General features: G+C 33.1%; 3 protein-coding genes across 3 annotated transcripts; all 3 read right to left on the bottom strand.

The window, feature by feature from the left end:
• Positions 1-76: 76 nt before the first annotated feature.
• Hinfp (Histone H4 transcription factor) lies at positions 77-3866 on the bottom strand. Its single transcript, XM_065507453.1, has 3 exons — positions 3032-3866; positions 2590-2906; positions 77-1184 (listed from the first exon to the last, which is right to left on the bottom strand). Exons 1-3 carry the CDS (start codon positions 3849-3851, stop codon positions 795-797), a joined length of 1527 nt encoding a protein of 508 aa, XP_065363525.1. The 5' UTR covers positions 3852-3866; the 3' UTR covers positions 77-794.
• A 6925-nt stretch (positions 3867-10791) lies between these two features.
• LOC135958503 (uncharacterized) lies at positions 10792-11166 on the bottom strand. Its single transcript, XM_065509411.1, has one exon. It carries the CDS (start codon positions 11164-11166, stop codon positions 10792-10794), a length of 375 nt encoding a protein of 124 aa, XP_065365483.1.
• A 9244-nt stretch (positions 11167-20410) lies between these two features.
• On the bottom strand, positions 20411-21385 carry RpL36 (ribosomal protein L36). The gene is made up of 3 exons (XM_065508652.1): positions 21354-21385; positions 21059-21186; positions 20411-20764 (listed from the first exon to the last, which is right to left on the bottom strand). The coding sequence occupies exons 2-3, from the start codon at positions 21179-21181 to the stop codon at positions 20540-20542; spliced, it is 348 nt and encodes a 115-aa protein (XP_065364724.1). The 5' UTR covers positions 21182-21186; positions 21354-21385; the 3' UTR covers positions 20411-20539.
• Positions 21386-21514: the final 129 nt, after the last annotated feature.

The following is a 21514-nucleotide window of genomic DNA, read 5'->3' as shown; positions in this document are numbered from 1 at the left end:
TCTCCAACAACGGATAATCTTTTCCAACCCCTACCCGGTAGTATTTATACTCAAACTAATTAATAAAAATTCAAAATTTTTAACTTTAATATTTATTTTTTTAATTAATTTATATTTAGTATTTATATTTGATTATTCAATGCAATCTGGTTCTTGTATAATTTTCAACTTTTTGCCAGACTTTATATTCATATAAATAATATATAATATTGTCATAAAATTAATTCTAGAGTTTTTGACAAAATCAAATTAACATAAAAAACAAAATGTTAAGAAATAAAATTAAAGTATATGAGCATCACACGTAATTTTCACTTATAAGCAACGAAAATCTGTAACAATATGACTTAAATAAAAATTAATTTGGTTTGAGTAGAGAATAAAATTAAAAAAATTAAAATAATGGTGGTGGCATTACATGTTTAAATATATGTATATGTATTACTAATGTATAGTTAATATAATGGCAAACTAAAACGTTTTTTTTTAATGGTATAAGTAATTTAAATAGTATTTTGGTTTCGATATGATGATAACAACATATCAATCATATTTATTTATGTAGCTTAAAAATTGCTTATAATTTAACTAACTCTCTCTAAAATGAATATAGATTTTATATGTATGTACTATATATGTTGTGGGTACTATAATATGATTTAATTGATTCAAACATTATAACTTTTTTAAATTTATATAACTATAAAATAGTGAAGAAAAAGGAAAATGTTTAATCTTTAAAACAGCCTAATGAATTTTTGCAGTTCTTTGTAATAGTATATTGTAGCTAAAAATCAATCCAAACAGGGTAATGATATTACAACTTCACCTATAAGCTTATTTTCATTACTATCGTTCGATACAATAATACGTTGGGCGGCATCTTGTTTATTTGTTTTCGAAATAATTTCATAACAACTGCTATCCTGGGTAATTTCAGCTGTTTCAAATGAATTTGGTGTTAGTATTTGTTCAGTTACCTCTAGACTTTCGATACGTGTTGTTTCTAAGCGATAAAATCCATTCTCATCAATGCGATAGGTAAAACGACGATGGCCGGATGGAAGTTGGAAATCATGTTTTTTGATCAGATGCGAGGATAAAGTTTTGCCATTCTTAAATGGTTTATCGCAGCAATGACAAATGTATATGAATGTTGTATTCTTGTGAATTTCCAAATAGTGCTAAATGGATACAAAAACAAATAACATTAAAAATATATTTAAGAATTTAAATTGAATACTATTTAGTATTTTAAATTGCATTCTTGAATTTAAACATAATTTAATATATCGAGGGACTATATTCAACACACTCTTAGAAAATACAAGTTTTCAGACTTTATATTTAAGGCAACTATTTAATTGTACATATAATTTTTTTTAAATATTTTGCATTATTAACTATTGCTACAAAAATATTAATTTTATATATCGTTACCTTAATATAGAAACGCCCTAACTCGGTTTTTCCCAAAATTTAGTTTTTTTTTTAAGTTGTTTCCTTCTCCTCTAAAGTAATGAAAATGTTAGTTAGGACCTTTCTATATTAAGGTAGCGATATGTATGTAAATAAAACTTATAGAGGCATAGAGAATTACACATAGAGACGAGGCACTCCTATTTGTCAAACAAAAATAAAAAAAAAAATCATATGTTTGATACAACAACAAAATGCATTGACTAGTATGTAGGCATGATAATAACGTCTGGTTCTAAGTTATATATGGAATATAGTCAGTCCCTCGATATGTAATAATAATATATTATGAAAAATATATAATCGTTTACGGCAACACCTCTTGGTTGGCGTAAACGTTTTACGCCTACGACAGTTTCATAATAGATTTAAGAAAAAGTTTGCATTTTATCTTTAATCCAAAACTCCAAACTTAATTTTGGGTCGTAGAATCCAATGACCTGAGAGATAATGAAACTTCAAAGTTTGTTTTCTTCTTTTTAGAGCATTTAAATAAAAGCTTTTTTAAAAATGTTTTTTTTTTAAAATGATTTTATTTTACAAAAGTACCATTATGTAAAAAATATATTGATTTTACGTCTAGTAAGGATGTGAATAAAATTTGGTCAGACAGTTTTTGTCTGGGCTGAATGGTTTTTAACGTCAATATTTTGTTCTAAAAAAATTTATCAATAAGAGTCTTGCAGTCTAAAACAAATGTCTTAAAATGAAGACCTATAACTTCTAAAATATGGGAAAGCACTAAAAATTGTATACAATTATATATTATCAGTGTGAAAAATAGCAACAAATTATAAACATTTTTCCTGAGTTCTGATTTTTATTTATGGCTGAGTAGATAATTAAAAACAAATACATAGTAGTATATATTTTCAACTTTAAAAGTATTTATACAGCATCTTATCGATTTTCGGAGATATATTTATTTTTATTACGTCATAGTAGTTAAAAACGGTATTTTTATTTCTCGAATCTTAAATTTGGCCGGAATTTTTTAAATTATATCATTATGTGTATTAAAGCATATAGAAATTAAGATATTGCCCATAACGATTATAAATTCGTATTCCCCTATAAAATTTAGCATAAATCAATTAATAATGAACTCACCCTCCTTAAAGCCTGAAAGGTTTTGACAGCATAAGTACAACCCGGCTCTTCACAACGATGAACCTCCTGGCTGTGAACCAGCTGAACATGTTGATTTAAATCTGACTCTCTGACGCAACGATATTCACATTCAACACACTTGAAAGGTTTATCCTTTAGATGTCTATAACGTACATGTGTGGCTAAAGCACTGGCGGAAGAACATGTCATATCGCACATGCTGCATTTGAAACAATTGACATGCTTAATCATGTGAGACCGTAACAACTTTTCGGTAGCAAAATATTTAAAACATTGGGCACATTGATATTTTTGAGCTGGAAGACCAAAAAAATTAACCATCATGATATGAACCAAAAAAAAAATCAATAAAATGTTGACTATCAACCAAGTCAAAAACAAACACGAATATGAATAAACAACCCTAGATTGTTCTACTTACTATTATTATCTGGTTGACGTCTAAGATGATCAAACAGTGTAGTCTTTGTCCTAAATAATTCACCGCAATGAAAACAGGCCACTTGTTTTTTGTTCGAGTGTGTGCGTATGTGTTCGATTAGGCGATATTTATTGTCCATTTGTTTTTTGCAAAAATTCCAATTACACTGTATTTTTGGTCTTTCGTCATCCGGGGATTTTTGTATCTCGTATTCGAAAGAAGCATGTTGTACAATATGATCTTGAAATTCCACAATCGATATAAAGGTTCGCTCACAATCCGTCCATTCACAACGAAAGTTTGTATTCAATTCAGGTATTTTGTCACATTCTCGGGGCGGAGCATTGCATCGTGGTATTTGTTTATTGTTCTCCAGTTCATATCTGCCCAACACCAAGAGACCATTGTAATAACCATGATAGAAGATATGTCTATGGATCTGTGTTATACACTGGGTGCTATACTCACAGGCTCCCCATACACAGTTATAATTGCCCGCAGTATCTGGCTTAAGGCCTTCCAAGTGTGCTTCGATATGGCCATTTAATTCCCAATCGTTATTGCATTGTACATCGCAGCCAATCCAGCTGCAAGGTATCGTTGGCAGTTCAATTTTCCTTCTTTTGTTATTGCTCATTGTCAGTGCTGATGGAATAAATGAAGAATGATATTTTTTTCGTTCGATTTTTTTGCGACTACAAGTACCCAAAATGATTGCTTTATAAATGATGGTAAAAAAAATGTATAATTTTCCGCTAGATTTTTCATCTACGCCGCGCTCATTTTGTTTACCAAATATAACAGGGTTGTATAAAAACATATGGTAGATAAGATTAGGGTTAAAAAGAACAGGGTTGCTTTGCGAATGTTTGAAAAAAGAGAGCAAAGAATAAATGAAAAACAGGGTACGGATTACGGTTAAATAAGTAGAAAATAAAGTGGGGGTTATAAAAATGAATTTATTAGGCATCTTTATATTTTAAACTGTCGCTTATTTTCTTTTAGTAATGTGTGTTAGCTGAATAAAATTTACAAACAGTACTTTCGTCTATTTATAACTACTTTGGTAAGAAAAAAAAACGGGCCCCCTCTCATACTATTTCATGGGTTATATTAATGATGAGCAAGTGAGTGTTTTTGGTCACCATCGTGCACACTCAAGAATAAAATGTTTTTCAGTAAACAAGATGAATTACTAAATTATAAGATAATGAGTCACTTTTCAGCGAAAAATCAATAATTTAAAATTTCAACTATGTAATAATAGTACCAAGGCGAATTTATATATGGTGGAAGCATGAAGAAATCCGGCGAATTCGTTTATTTTTTTATGTAGAGTTTGACATACGCTGAAGCAGCAAATTATTTTTCATGTATGAAGTATGTATGGATACGTTTGCCATGGAACATTTTTTGGAAATTGTTTTCAAATTTTATCTTAAAGAATTCATTCAAGACGTATTAACAAGGTGAGTGTGTACCGGCAACAAATACAACAATGCAAAAACAATTGGCACAAGGCGTATTTAACAAGGTGACAGCAGTGGCGAATTGAAATAAAAACAGGCGAATTCACTTACTTTTTATATATAGAGTTTGACATACGGGCGTACGGGCGAATATTTTTTATATATGTAGTTTGACATTTGTGCGTGCTATTTCTATAATCAGCTGTGCTGCCGATGGCACCTTATTAAATGCACCTTGAACTGGCATTTTGGTTTTGTTAAAATGTAGAGTAAATGTCAAAAAATTAGTTAACTCGCCTGTATTTATTTCAATTCGCCACTGCTGTCACCATGTTAAATGCACCTTGAACATGGTGTTAGTGTTAGGTATAGACACATCATATTAGAGTTTTTTCAATGTTTTAACACGATTGTTAAACAATGTGTTTTAACAAACAACTCTTTTATAACATGTTTTAACAGCATTAAATGTCTGTTGTAGACGGGGTGTTACAATATCAAATGTAAACATAAACATAGTTTGACAGAGGACCTACACTAAACCACGGCGAATTAAGAAACAGCTGATTTTATGCACTCACCAAGGTGCATTTCAAGGTGCATTTAATAAGGTGCCATCGGCAGCACAGCTGATTATAGAAATAGCACGTACAAATGTCAAACTACATATATAAAAAATATTCGCCCGTACGTCCGTATGTCAAACTCTATATATAAAAAATAAGTGAATTCGCCTGTATTTATTTCAATTCGCCACTGCTGTCACCTTGTTAAATACGCCTTGGTGCATTTGATATTAATAGAACATGTTCAAAGTAAATTAATAAAGTAGACTCAGTAGAACAGCTGACTATTTTTTTTACTTTGGTCTGAACTGTCAATTCACTTGTGGTTGTTGTGGCGAAAAATACAACAAGCCCAAAAGCAAAAACAACAACAGACAACTTTGACAGCTCAGACCTTAAACCAAAAACAAAATTGCTTGTGGTTTTTGTAAATGTTGTATTTGTTGTAGTACTGTCGCTACTTTATTAATTTACTTTGAACATGTTATATATCGTTAGAGAGGTATTTTTAATATCTTTAATTTAATGCATAGAAGTCATTCTCCATCCTGTAGCTTTCGAGATAAGGTCACAAATACTTTTAAGACCCTCCCACTCAAAAATAGACACAAGCTTTTTATATTGCATTTACTACCTCTAATTATACCCTACAACACCATAGTGGGTGTGTAGTGTGTGGGCTGGTGTGTCTGTCAAACGTCTGTTCATTGTTCATTGAACAAACAGAAAACAAAATAAACATAAAGAAACAAGGTGGCCAGATTGCCGGCGGCGCTGGTATGCTCGCGTTTGCCTGGCTGGGAACTCGCCGGAGGGGGTGGTCCTTGCCAGCAATCCGGATCGAAAACACACACTATCACAAAAATCATACCAGCAAAAGTATATTTAAGTTAAAGGGGCTCGAAGTAGTTTCTCTTGTCCTTTTTCTCTTTCCTTTATTTCCCTGCGTACCTATCTACCGAACAATTTCTTCTCCTGGCTGATGTTGTTGCCAGGAGATAACCCACCCACTCGGGATTGAATCCCGCCATGACATCCTATCGTAAGAATGTCCCAAACTTTCCCCGCAAACAATACCTTCCCTACTTACCGCCGCGTTTACTGAAATTTAGTAAATCATTTTAAAAAAAAAACTTGAAAAATAGCAATTTCATTTAAACATTATAAAAGTTTCGGTTTATTAATAAAGAATGAATTTATACAAACAAAAAATGAATTATTAACAAAATTTACTTTAGAAATAAAAATGTACAAAAATTTTGTTTTTGTTTAAAAATTTCAAATTTTAGCTTTAAGATTCAGTTTTAAAAATTTAGCTTTAAGATTTTAGTTTTAAATTTTAAATTTAAGATTTTAGTTTTAAATTTTAATTTTTTTTGCTTTTAGTTTAATTTAATAAAATTTCTTTTAATAATATTAATTTATAATGTATCTTTTTAAATCTAGCGTTACTGCTTTCCCGCTCTATTCCCTGGCGGCCAACTAATTTTGCGGAAGAATCTCCCGGGTGAGGATAGGGTAGATGGATATTTCCTGTCAGTGACGTGTCTAAATGTCTAAGTGGTTCGAGGTACTATTAATATTTAGAATTCTCTAATTCCTTTTATTTATTTATATATATTTATTTATAAAAATTTTTTTTTTTGTATAGGAGAATTACCTATATAAGATTTAGGAAAATCTTGGGTTAATTAACCTCGCGACTCACTGTTCCCTAGGCCAGAGCTCTAACCTAACTCGCGCACGCGTGGTTAAGGTTCACACGCGGGATGTACTTTGCGATACTTAAGACTTCCTATTTGTTTATATAAATATCTCACTAATCACCTTTTTTTTTATTTTATAAATATTTCTTTTTTTTTTTTCTTATTTTCTTAAAGAAAAGGAACCGAATTGAACGTCCGTCTATATGTCCCGGTGTATTTTACTGTACTTCGTCGGAATATCACCAAATATACCCTAGCACCCCAGGCGTGGTGGTGCTAATGCTGCTTCTCCCTCGTTGGATGGAGTCTTGTTGCAGTGGCTTTGCAGGTTGGTTTGATTAGTTTTTTTTATTTTTTTATTTTTATATTTTAAGATTTAGTTTTAAGTTTAGCTTTAAGTTTAGCTTTAAGTTTAGCTTTAAGTTTAAAAAAAAAAAAAATCTTTTGTTTAATAAAATTTACTTATTTTGTTTAAAAAAAAAAAATCAAAAATTTAGTTTTTCTTTTATATGAGGCCACGGACTCCACCTTCTTCACTATGTGGAGCCAAAATCAAAAAAGGGACGACATTTTCTCTTCTTGGTATCGAGAAACCTCGTTTACCAATATGGCTTCCTAGCTTCAACAATTGTTCAGCAATTTGTTTGCCTACATAAAATTTTTTTTACAGGTATTTTGTTATTGTTTACATTTTCTCTACCTTCCAGCTGTCAAAACGTATGCCCTTAATCTTGAGTTGCCAACTATTTGCTCTCTTCTTCTTTTTAAATTTTTCGTATCGACAGGGTGCACATGACAAACCCAACCACTCCTGTTATCCATCCCTGGATACAGGATGGGAGGGAAAAATAAGCGCCCTGATTTTCTGTAATACCCTAATGTTACGAAATTTTATGAGATTTTGGGTATTTTATTTACTCCCACAAAAAAATTATAGTCTGGTAACCCCTATTTTATATTCACCACACTTAAAAAAATACGACTCTGTACCTTCGTTAATGTTTTCTCATATGGCAACCTTGACTGAACATACTCTATAAGAATTAACGAAAAGAGGAGGAGGCAAAATAAAAAAAAACTACGCGTGGGTGAAGAAGAAGCACCCAAACAAAAATTTATGAATGAAAGGTAAGTGGAAGTATTTTTTTGTAAATAAACATTAAAATAATAAAAATAATACTTTAAATTGTTTAAAATATTATAATAATTTTTTCTTTTGTTTCTTCACAGGTTCTGGTGTAGATTTATGGCCAATAAGTGGGATTTTAAATAAGGTAAGTAAAAGTGTTATACAAATGGAAATTTTATTAGTGGTGTTGTTAACTAACACAACCAAATTCTTTTTCTTTACAGGGATCATGTTGGCGGCCCTGGGCCTATAAAAAAAGTACAGATGACGATTTCTAATATGGCGGATCGGAGCAGAATTGAAAAAGTAAGTAAATGTGTAAAAATTATTTTAATTTCTAAATAAATTTTCTAAAAATTAATTTTTAAATTTCAGAAACTATATCAAATTAACCTGAGCATTAGGGTGGTTCCGGATTTTAAGGTAAGTGAAATGAATATTCTATTTAGATATAAGTGAAATTAGGAATTTAAAAATTAAAAGTGCAAAAAAAAAATTGGTTTTGGTTACAGTGAGTGTAAAAAGTGAGTATTCAAAAAAAAAAATTTTAATTAAAAATGTGAAAAATTTTAATAGAAGTGGCTATAGTTTCGCGATAAATTTTAGAAATAACAACACGGATTTAAAATTCTTATTGGAATTTACAGTGTGCGTGAAAAGTGAACAAAAAAAAAAATAAAAAAATTAATGAATGATTTAGAAAAATTGATTATGAAATTTAACAATGCTAATTAAGTTAAATAAAAAACTGTGTACAGTGAAAAGCAAAAGTGAAGTGACAAAACTTTTAATTTTTAAAATTAATTGCATGAATTAAATTAAAAAGTGATTAAGTGAAAATTAGATTGAAAAAACAAAACTAAAAATTTATTTTGAACAATACCGTGAGTGATAAAAGTTTTGTGTTAAAAAAAAATTAAACAATTTTATGAAAATTAAACTATTGAGTGATTTGAAACTATTGAATAAAAAAAAATGAATGAAAATTTGATTTTATAATTTACAGTGATTGTTAAAATTTGTGAAACGGATTAAAAAAAAACTGAATAAAATTAAATAAAAAGTGAATTTTGTGACCAAAAATAATGGGAAAAACTAAAAAAAAATTAATACAGTGTGTGACAAAAGTAATTGTTCAAATATTTTAATTGTTCATATATAAAAAAAATTTAAATGGTGAAAGTGATTGTAAATTTTATAAAAATTTAATTCATATATGAAAAATAATGTGAACTGTGACCATAACCATTTAGTAATCAAAACTAAAGAAAAATTATTTTAATAAAAAAAACTCAAACTTAATGAAAAATTAAAATGAAATTGAATTTGAATTTGAAATACAAACTAAATCAGTAAATGGAGATAATAAAAGAAAAGCTAAAGAAAAATAATTGTTCTTTTAATAATTTTGTTTGTTATCCAATTCAATATGTGAACTTTACTAATTCTTCAATAATTTTCCTTTTATTTTCAGATTCTTAAAATTCAAGCGGACCTGTGACAAGTCCTTGGGCAATCGATTCCATTTAAGTTTGGTAAGTATAAATAAAATTCTTATATCTTACTGGAAATTATTACTATATTTTGTTTTTCACGATTTAATCGTGGGAAATGAGGTAGAAATGCAAGGACTAAATTCACCAAAGCTCTTAGGATAATGCCTAGAGTCTTTGGCGAGAAGTACCCCTTGCAATTTCTCCTTTAAAATAATATAGTAATTATAAAAAAAAAATAAATTAAATGATAAATATCAAAAAAAAAATAGAAAATTTAGCTTACTAAAAGAATTATCAAAATTCAATTTTGTTTTCTTTTTGGTAAATTTCAGGATATCCTTTTAGCTCACTAGATTTTAAATATTAAACTTAATTTACCAAATTTACTAATGACAATTTTCTCCACAGGTTGGAAATTCATTTGGTGCCTGGGATGGGGATTAAAAATGAAATCTTCAAAAAAAAAAAGAAGTAAGTGAACTAAAGTTATCTATATCTATTGATTGGATATATGAAATATAAAAGTATCATGAAATTTATATATTTGATAAAATACTAATTGTTTTGTTTTTATTTATACAGATTGTATACTAATTCATCACTCCTGCATAAAAACACTGAGCCGAGATGGAAAAAGTTCCAGACGACAAAAAAATTGGTGAGTTTGAAAATTCAATTTATATATATTAATATTTAAATTTAAGTTATTGCGCTTAGTCTAACATTAGCATTACTATTCCAATAAAAAGTAGTTAAACCAAATTAAATATTGCCAATAACATTTCATGATCTTTAAGATCATAAATCTTTCAAATAAAAAAAATATTTGGCCAGAAATGGTTCGTATTGTGAGAACAAAACACAGTGGTGTTAGATTTATCCAATAACAAGTAAGCCACGTATTTCTTCAAGAGATGCTTGTTGGGTAAACGTTGCAAATTACTCCCGTCTCTTTAATATTATCAAAATCAGATCAACATACTAGATGTCTAACGATTCTCAGCTCTTATTGGCATAGTTCCCCAGAGTGTTAACGGAATTGCATCAATAGTGTGTTGACAGTCACAATCGTGATAAAAGATTTAATTGGTTTCGGTGAGCATGGTGACGTACTACTTGTTACTGAGTAAATCCAACGCAACTGGTAATTGTTCCACAACACAAATGAACATCTCTGGTCGCAATATTCTAGATAAAAAAACAAAATATTAATTAAAATAAAAATCAAATGGCAAAAAAAAAATAAAAAAAAACATAGTCATTTAACTATAGTTTCATGTAGAAAGTATTTACTAACCACTCATAAATAAAATTTTGACAATACGTTTTAGTATTTGACAGAGTTAGGTATTCGGACTGAAATGTTGGGACTAAGACCACCAAAGAATTTGAAACTATTGTTTCAAATCTTTGGCGTGAAATACCCCCAACGATTTCCCTTGAAGGTCTTCAACCTCGTATAGACTATTACCTACAGGTCGTACAATTCTACATTTTAAAAATTTCTTCGCTAGCTTAGCATTGAAATTGGTCTTAAAGTCGCTCTGCTGAAAATTGCGACGATAAACCTCCTGACCTGGTACAAACTTAACTTGACGGCAGCGTGTATTATAGGTTTTCTCATTCCTTAAGTAGGCTCTATGCAGATTCTCACGAATTTTCTGCCTTATTAAATCCATTTTCACGGATTTCGGTATTATGTTGAATTCAGGATCGCTTAGACTTTGTAATTTCTTAGCCAGTTTATAGATACTCCCATGAGAAACCATATTCATGCCAAAAAGCGCAAAATAAGGCGTGACACCAATGGACGTTTGAACAGACGATCTTAGCGAGAATTCAATTTCTGATAAGTACTTATCCCATTCCGTGTGATCATGTTGAAGATAAGATCTGATTGCAGACAGAATGGACTGGTTCACCCGCTCCGATGCGTTGGCTTGTGGCGAGTGGGTGGCCGTCCGCACATGTTTCACGCCAAAATTGTTCACCATATCGATGAATTCTTTGCTGACGAACTGCTTACCATTATCGGACAGAATTATCTCCGGTGTTCCAAATTTATGAAAAACCTCTGAAATCAGGAATTTTATAACGTTCTTCGTGTTAGCTTTAGCCATCGCTTTAAGCAGGACAAATTTTGTAAGATGGTCTAGGACTATAAATATGTATGAATTCCCGTTCTTAGAGCGCGGATACGGACCCAAAAAATCTATAAAAATCTTTTGGAACGGACGTTCCGTTTGCGTTTCAGCTCCCATCGGTGGTCTCAAAATTGCATTAGCTGGTTTTGTTTCTCTGCAAATTTGACAATTTGCTACGAAGGAACGAACCTGTACGTTCTGGTTTGGCCAATAGAAGTATTCTTTTACCCTCCTAAGTGTTTTGCCGAATCCTCCGTGCGAAGCTTGAGGGGGATTATGACACTTCTCAATAATCTCGTGTGTCAATTCAAGTGGTACCCAGAGCTTCCATGCGAAATCTTCGTTCAGTGGGACTCCATCATAAGGCAAGACCCTTTTATAGACCAGGTCATCCACTACCTTTAGATCTGGTAGGCTTTCTGCGTTTTCGGTCACTTTGGCGATTAAGTCCAGGTAATGTTGTTCTTTAAAATATTTGGAATCAAAATTAATAATGTTGTTTACCTCCGCAGAAAGCTCCTCCATGTCATACCTCGACAAGGTGTCGGGTACTATATTTTTAGAACCTGGCCTGTGTTCGACGGTGAAGGCAAATGCTTGAAGATGCAAGCTCCATCTGGCAAGTCGACCGCTCAAGTCTTTGTGGGACATCAACCATTTAAGGCTGCTGTGGTCAGTGATGACTGTAAAGGGCATCAACTCGATGTAAGGCCTAAATTTTTTAATGGCCATTACCACAGCCAAACACTCTCTCTCAGTGACCGAATAGTTTTTCTGGGCGCTGGTCAACTTATGAGAGAAGAATGCGATGGGATGCTCTCCGTCGTCTTCGTCCTTCTGAAATAAGACAGCTCCTAATCCAATATCTGAGGCATCACACTGCACGTAAAAGTGCTTGTTAAAATTGGGATGAGTGAGCACTGGTGCTGTTGTAAGGGCTGTTTTCAGTCTATCGAAAGCTTCTCTGGCATCATCGGGAAAATTGAAAGTTTTTCCTTTCTTAAGGGTGTTGAAGATAGGAGTAGAAATCGTCGCGTAGTCTGGGATGAAGCGCCTGTACCAGCCAGTAGCTCCCATGAAACTCCTGACCTGCCTAGCGGTTTTCGGGTAAGTAAATTTTAAAATCGTTTCTACCTTCTCTGGGTCTGGTTTTAATTTACCCCCTCCCACTATATAACCTAGGTACCGCAACTCTTTGAAGCAGAACTTCGATTTCCCTACATTTATGGTCAGACCTGCCGAATCCAAACAATGCGCCACTCGATCCAGCAATTCCAGGTGGGTTTTAAAGTCTGGAGATACGATCAAAAGATCGTCTAGATAGACAAAGACTCTATCACGAAGTGCTGAGGGGATCACTTTATCCATCAGACGGCATAACCTTTGGGCTGCATTACACAACCCAAAAGGCATTACCGTAAAATGGTAAAGTGGTCGTCCTGGCACCGTGAATGCAGTCTTTTCTCTACTAGACGCATCTAGTGGTATCTGCCAGAACGCGTCTTTAAGATCTACGCTTGATATAAAATATGTGTCCCCTAACCGGCTGAGAAGACCTTCGATGTGCGGCAGAGGATAGGCGTCCTTAATCGTGAGGGCATTCAGCTTACGAGCGTCCAAGCACAAACGGTTCTTCTCGCCCCTACGGACGAGAGTAACCGGATGGCTCCAAGGACTCTCGCTCTGCTCAATGACCCCAAGATTAAGCATCCTATCAAGCTCTGCGTACATCAACTTCTGCACAGCTGGTGAGACCGGATAATGCTTGTCCTTAACTGGAATCGCATCGCGAGTGTCGATTGTATGGGATTCGAGGGAAGTCTGACCAAGTCCCTTCTTCGTAAAACATGGAAATTTCGCTACTAAAATATCTAATGACGCCTTCTGACTCGGAGTGAGTATATGTGTCTTAACTTCACCATTTATTACTTCAGACTCTGGACAGAGATTGACATCATTAGTAGTTAGGCTACACAAATTGGGAAATAAACCGAAACTTCTCATGAAATCTACCCCTAAAAATAGTGGTCTATTTAGAGATGGCACCAAATAAAAGGTGATCTCTTGTGACCTATTGTTGAAATTTATTTTAACCTTTACACGACCTACTATCCTGTGAGGACTACCATCAGCCGTCCTAATGTGTGAAGAAAAGTTCAGAATTTGTAAACCTGTGTTCTCAAGGAACTCCAGGCACCCTTTACCTAAACATGAGACAGTAGCCCCACTGTCTAAAAGACCTTCTATGGGCACGCCATTAATAGGTACCTTCAAATAAAAACGGGCGTCTTCACCCTCATATAAACAGGCTGACATAATTTCATTCCTAACTCTCTTTCTCATTTTATACCTAATCCTAGCCTTTTTTATCTTATCAGAGACCTGCCCAAAAATTCTATCCCTGGCCTCATTATACTCCTTCACTCTTTGATGGAGTGGCTTAATTTCACGAATTTTGGTTTTTTCTATAATCGGAATCTGTTTATTAGGGTTAGTTAAAATTTGGGTGGGCCTACACACTATGACTGACTGGTTAACCGGGATTACGTCTGGGTCGAACGAGTCTCCCCCGTCAGGGACTCGCTCACTACCTGGTTTCCCTGACATTTTGGGCACTTTGGGGTGACTACGTTGTCTCGGCCACATCGGAAGCAAAATATACGCCTATTTGGCGACGGACAGTCCATAAAGCTATGGCCTGGCTGTTTGCAGTTCCAGCAAATATAGCGGCGACTGGTGGCCAAGGCGTCCACTTCGACAATCGGTGGTGGCGGTTCATCGTCACTAAGTTGCAGCTCATGCACACGAGCAGTTGCTGGACCCCTTGACTGGAACTGTTGCCTTTGCTGACTCAAAATCAAGTTTTCTGCCCGTTTTGCTTGTTGGCAGAAATCATTCAGCCCTTCTGTTCTCACGGAAAATAACAGGTGCGATAAGGCCGGCTTTAAATTCCCCTTCATGATTTCCACAAGATCTCGCTCAGAATATGGATTTCTCTGTTGGTTTCTCAGCCTCATCACGGCATTATAGAAGTTCTCAAAGCTTTCCTGGGGCATCTGGCGGCGGTCCATTATTTGTTTTTGCAGTTGGAATTCATTTTCGTATCTTCGGAACTGGGTTAAAAATGCTCTCTCCAGGTCGTCCCAGGTTTGGATTGAAACGAGTTTGCGCAAGTTCCAATACCAATCCAGAGCTTGGCCTTCTAATAGTGAATGGAAACTTCGTCTGATGTCGTTGAAGGAGCAATTGTAGTCTTGTCGAAGGACGTCGACTCGAAATATGAAATCCTCAGCGCTCATCGACTTAGAGGTTCCGTCGAACTTAATGCCCCATTTCGATAAGTCCACCTTCCGTTGTGACTCAAATGCACCTTCGGTCGGCCAGCTGGGTGCTTGTGACGAATGGGCTGGCTGCGTTGGAAAGGCTGGTGTTGGTGCTGATTCTTGTGGCAAAGTGTTTACTAGTTGGGCTGGTGTTGGCTGATAAACATATGGCTGCTGTTGGAAGTTGTGCACGGGTATGTTCATATGTGATTGTGGTGGTAAATTTGTTCTCAACACATTTTGTTGTTCCCTAGGTGGTTGCGGAGCTGGTTGTTGTGGCGGCGATGCCTGTGGAATCGCACGGGTTACAGCCTGGGATATTTCACGTTGCATATCCATACGCAACATCTGCATTTGACGCTGCAATTCCTCCCGAATGAATCCGAACATGTCGCCTGGTGCTGCAACATTAGGTTGAGGAACTGGAGGTGGCACACTTTCTCTGAATTCCTGCCTCACGGTCCTAGCAGTAATGCTACTGTATTGTGGCGATGTGATGGTACTGTTTGAAATGGCAGATTCGTTTTGGAAACCAGAACGTTCATGCGCTATCGACATGAATTGCTGAACGCTTGGATTTACGGCTGGCGATGTGGTGGTAGTCATGGTGTTAGCTAAGGTGTACACTGGAAGCGCCGTGGAAACTATAGTCCCCACGGTAGTTGGTACAAAATTTTGCATATCGGTATTCGGAGTTTGTTCGCGATTCTTAGCAGAACGAGTTACGACCATTCCTAGCTGTTTAAAAGCGACTAAAAGCAAAAATCTTTTACGAGGAATGAGCACTCAAATACCAAAATCGAATACCACTCAATAAAAATACCAAAAATATATATAAATAAAAAAAATGGATGATGTTGTTTAACACCAGCAAAAAAATTGGATACAAAAAAAATCGCCACTATTAATAAGACGAAAGATATTTATTTCACAAATATCTGTTTAAAAAGAAAAGTTATCTATTTAAACAAAAACTCAAAAGTAAAAAAAAAAATCAATCTAAAGAAAAAAAAATCAATAAATTTTCAAAATAAAAGCAAAATTTGGTATACAGCGGTTGGTTTCGGGAAAATAAAAGTTTGCAGGTAAGTAAAAAAAATATATATAAGGTTCGTAGGTATAATTCTAATTGTTTTTCTTTTCCATTTGGTTTCAGGAGAACGGAATTTTGGATGTAATAATAAAAAAAAATTGGATAAAAAAAAAAAAATCGAAATGACGTTTATTCTCCCGGTCTACTTTTAAAGTGCAGCTAAAGTATGGGTTTAGTATTACCCTGGCCCTTTAGGACTACTCTAATCGTAGACGAAAAGAAATGTAAGTTTTTAAACTAAAATTATAAATTATATTATGGAAAATTGGCTGGCAAAGCTATCCTTTCCTCACAACTTGAGCAAGTCTTGCTATTGTTTTCTATTGAAAGCTGTTATGAGAGCCTCAAGCCGTTCGGAAAGGATAGGCTTATGAATCCATAATACTGCATGACTATATTGCCCACATCATACGTCGCAACGCGAATCAGACTTTGTTGTCCGGATATTCGGGACTTACGTAGATGTGAACAATATTGGTCAGGCACCATTAAGGATTCATACCTATATAAATGTAAAAGAAAATAAAAAGAAACACTAGAATCATGCTTTCAACTGCGTAGCAACAGATTAGGGACTCTTGAGTTTACCTAACTGGACTTACGCAGCTGAAAACAAAAAACTAAAAACAAAAAAAAATAAAAAAAAATTTCAATTTCAGGCTATGTTCCTACTCGGGCCCCACGTTGGGCGCCATTTATGTAGTGTGTGGGCTGGTGTGTCTGTCAAACGTCTGTTCATTGTTCATTGAACAAACAGAAAACAAAATAAACATAAAGAAACAAGGTGGCCAGATTGCCGGCGGCGCTGGTATGCTCGCGTTTGCCTGGCTGGGAACTCGCCGGAGGGGGTGGTCCTTGCCAGCAATCCGGATCGAAAACACACACTATCACAAAAATCATACCAGCAAAAGTATATTTAAGTTAAAGGGGCTCGAAGTAGTTTCTCTTGTCCTTTTTCTCTTTCCTTTATTTCCCTGCGTACCTATCTACCGAACAATTTCTTCTCCTGGCTGATGTTGTTGCCAGGAGATAACCCACCCACTCGGGATTGAATCCCGCCATGACATCCTATCGTAAGAATGTCCCAAACTTTCCCCGCAAACAATACCTTCCCTACTTACCGCCGCGTTTACTGAAATTTAGTAAATCATTTTAAAAAAAAAACTTGAAAAATAGCAATTTCATTTAAACATTATAAAAGTTTCGGTTTATTAATAAAGAATGAATTTATACAAACAAAAAATGAATTATTAACAAAATTTACTTTAGAAATAAAAATGTACAAAAATTTTGTTTTTGTTTAAAAATTTCAAATTTTAGCTTTAAGATTCAGTTTTAAAAATTTAGCTTTAAGATTTTAGTTTTAAATTTTAAATTTAAGATTTTAGTTTTAAATTTTAATTTTTTTTGCTTTTAGTTTAATTTAATAAAATTTCTTTTAATAATATTAATTTATAATGTATCTTTTTAAATCTAGCGTTACTGCTTTCCCGCTCTATTCCCTGGCGGCCAACTAATTTTGCGGAAGAATCTCCCGGGTGAGGATAGGGTAGATGGATATTTCCTGTCAGTGACGTGTCTAAATGTCTAAGTGGTTCGAGGTACTATTAATATTTAGAATTCTCTAATTCCTTTTATTTATTTATATATATTTATTTATAAAAATTTTTTTTTTTGTATAGGAGAATTACCTATATAAGATTTAGGAAAATCTTGGGTTAATTAACCTCGCGACTCACTGTTCCCTAGGCCAGAGCTCTAACCTAACTCGCGCACGCGTGGTTAAGGTTCACACGCGGGATGTACTTTGCGATACTTAAGACTTCCTATTTGTTTATATAAATATCTCACTAATCACCTTTTTTTTTATTTTATAAATATTTCTTTTTTTTTTTTCTTATTTTCTTAAAGAAAAGGAACCGAATTGAACGTCCGTCTATATGTCCCGGTGTATTTTACTGTACTTCGTCGGAATATCACCAAATATACCCTAGCACCCCAGGCGTGGTGGTGCTAATGCTGCTTCTCCCTCGTTGGATGGAGTCTTGTTGCAGTGGCTTTGCAGGTTGGTTTGATTAGTTTTTTTTATTTTTTTATTTTTATATTTTAAGATTTAGTTTTAAGTTTAGCTTTAAGTTTAGCTTTAAGTTTAGCTTTAAGTTTAAAAAAAAAAAAAATCTTTTGTTTAATAAAATTTACTTATTTTGTTTAAAAAAAAAAAATCAAAAATTTAGTTTTTCTTTTATATGAGGCCACGGACTCCACCTTCTTCACTATGTGGAGCCAAAATCAAAAAAGGGACGACATTTTCTCTTCTTGGTATCGAGAAACCTCGTTTACCAATATGGCTTCCTAGCTTCAACAATTGTTCAGCAATTTGTTTGCCTACATAAAATTTTTTTTACAGGTATTTTGTTATTGTTTACATTTTCTCTACCTTCCAGCTGTCAAAACGTATGCCCTTAATCTTGAGTTGCCAACTATTTGCTCTCTTCTTCTTTTTAAATTTTTCGTATCGACAGGGTGCACATGACAGGTGCGTTTGTGCAGATGTTTGTAACGCCCAAAAATATTAGTTTAACACCTCCCTTAAGTATACCAATTGATTCAGATTCACTTTCTCGATTAAACGATGTCCGTCCGTCTGACTGTCCAAGTAAACATTGTGCGCAAAGTACGGTTTGAAGATATTTCAATCAAATTTGGTACATATATTTCTTTCAGCTCAAGGAGGAAGCCTGTCCTCCCGAAATTTGACTTTATCGGTCATAACTGTTTAATTTATATAGGTATCTACACAAATTTCGCTCCGAATAAGTTTAATACGGAAGTCATGTCACGAAATTTTATGGCGATCGCCCAAATTATTCACGAAAATAAATTATTGAAATTAAAAACAAAAGATTTTGCTCATTTACTTAGTGAACACAGAAAAAAGAAATTCATAATTGGAATGAATTTTGTAATAAATATTATTAATCGAACTTGACTTTTTTTTCCCAAACTATTTTCATTCAGATTAAGAACATGTTCATAAATATTATAAAATTGTACATGACGGATTTTTTTGCTTTTTTTACGTAAATTGTATGTTATTTTATAATAAATTGTATTATCTAATGAATTATTTTAAAATTTTTTGCATAATAGCCATATATTGGCCAATATATTGAGATGAATTATAAATATCTGAAACTTAAAAAATATCATTAATCATAATAAAACATTAATAAACATTAAAGCATTTTATCCTTTTAACAAAATTTAGTGAATTTCGCTCATTTTTTCTCATTTTGTAGCTGAAAATCATAAAAAAATAAAAAATTTCCAAGGAAAATTTCTAACATTTTTGAACAACATAAAAATATAAATGAAATTGAAATAATATTTTTCAAGCCTTCTAGATTTTTTTTTTTTGAAAACATAAAATATGAACAAAATCTTACTATTTAAGAAATTATTTATAAATGTTATGAATTGAAATCAATGAAATCAAATCATAATATTTATGTTGAAACTTTTTTCTGTGAAGGTATTATACTGGTTGATATTGGCATTGTTCCCTAATAATGACAATATTTATGTGTAATTCAATTCGAAAGACACATTTTCGAAACACGGGTCGATTTAAACCCTACTCAATAAGGAAATCAAATAATATAAGATCGATTACAAGACAAGCTAAATAACAAAATAAATTGTGTTTGAGACAAACATTGAAAATGCCTCTATGGCTTTACATTACATGTTTTGAAATAAATTAAAAAAAAAGGGTAACATACGAGACGTAATTGACAAAAACCTAACTCTTGCAACAACAAAATACATGTTATTCAATGTATTTTGTTGTACCAGACATATGCATAACATAACATACGAGACGTAATTGACAAAAACCTAACTCTTGCAACTGGTACAACAGACATATGCAGCCCAATAATGAAAAAAATTTACCCGGGAGTTTCTTCCCTTTTCTTATTACATTGAATTTGAATAGGAAACGTAGCTCGTTATTATCGCTACTGAGTAATAAATTAAAGGATAGAAAAATTTTTTTTTTTTTAAATATTGATATTTTCCTTTTATAAGTTTCATTATTTTGTCTTTCATATTATATGCAATTTTTAAGTTACGACAATTACAGTTAATGTGACCAATACCTCACTATGAAGCGGGTTATAACTAAGTTCGGAATGAATAAAAAATCCCGCGGATTTCTTATTCATGATTGGGCTGATAGATTTGACCCTTCAAACGTCAAATATCGAATGTAACCAACATTAAAGTGTTCAAATCTGCAATAAATTCATTCCAGTGATATTTAATTACAGTTAAGTTTACGTACGGTTCAAGTAAAAAGTTGTAGTTCCCTTCTTGTGTCTGTTGGAATTGTCCATTATTCGACCAAATCTACAAAAATTATACCATTTGCAAATTAAACACTCATTGATAGTTATTTTTTTGTCACTTTTTTATTATTTTTAGCATTATCACTACAGTAATTCATAGTAAAAAAGAGGAATATAGTGTATTATAAATACACTAAAAATTCGCTCAATTCCAAAACACGCCGATGATTTGTTTACTTGGCGTGGGTTTGAGCCTTTCTCATTTGAGTGAGGATGTTGGCTAATTCTTCACGCTTCCTCTTGGCACGGATGTGTGTACCCAAACGGCGCTTCAAGAATTTCAAGGCACGCTTATCCTTGGAAACCTTCAACAATTCCATGGTTCTCTTCTCATAAGGAGCATGACCAACAACTTCACGTACCAAATCACGCATGAACTTGGTGTGACGGGTTTGGATCTAAAAGCAAACAAATAAAAAACAACACATTATTAGTATTTACTTACAATAACAACATAACATGTAAGATATAAACAATCATTATGATATGATAAATCAGTGCCAATTTCTTAACCATTGTACCATAACAAATTATTTAAGACTTACAAAGCCCAAAAGAATATTGAGCCCGCTTGCCTTTATAATAATTTTTATATGGTTGTCTGTGAATGGTTTAAATTCTCATCATTGTAATTACAAATCACAATTTTTGTACTAATTTTAAATGAAAATAACATTTTATTGAATACTTACATTCTTCAAACGGGCACCACGCAAGCCTTTAACTTTCTTGTCGCCAGTATATTTTACATTCCTGACTTTGGTGGTTTTGTGTCCCTTGTTGAGACCGACACAGAGTTCGTAGCGTACTGCCATTTTGGCTGTAATTAAAAATAAAAATGCTTAATTAGTATTTAATATAAAAACACTTTTAAATTCACGTAAACAACTATAATGTGGTATTTACTGTATAGTCATTTTTCTTTTTATCCAAGTGATGTTAAAAATATTTAATAATTTCTTCACTTTTTTATATTCGTTCACCTACCTTAGCAATTGTCAAAAGGCGGAAAGAGCTTTGACAGGGCATGTTGTTTAGTAGCCATTTTTTTGAGGCGTTTTTACACTACATTTTGACATTTTACTTGTTACATAGTTACCAGATTAGACGAATATTAATACGGAAATCGTAAATAAAAACGCTAATTT

Source organism: Calliphora vicina, chromosome 4 (genome assembly GCF_958450345.1).
Source record: "Calliphora vicina chromosome 4, idCalVici1.1, whole genome shotgun sequence".
NCBI classification, from domain to species: domain Eukaryota; kingdom Metazoa; phylum Arthropoda; class Insecta; order Diptera; family Calliphoridae; genus Calliphora; species Calliphora vicina.
Note: the sequence above shows the minus strand (reverse complement) of the source record. Positions and strands in the feature narration are given on the sequence as shown.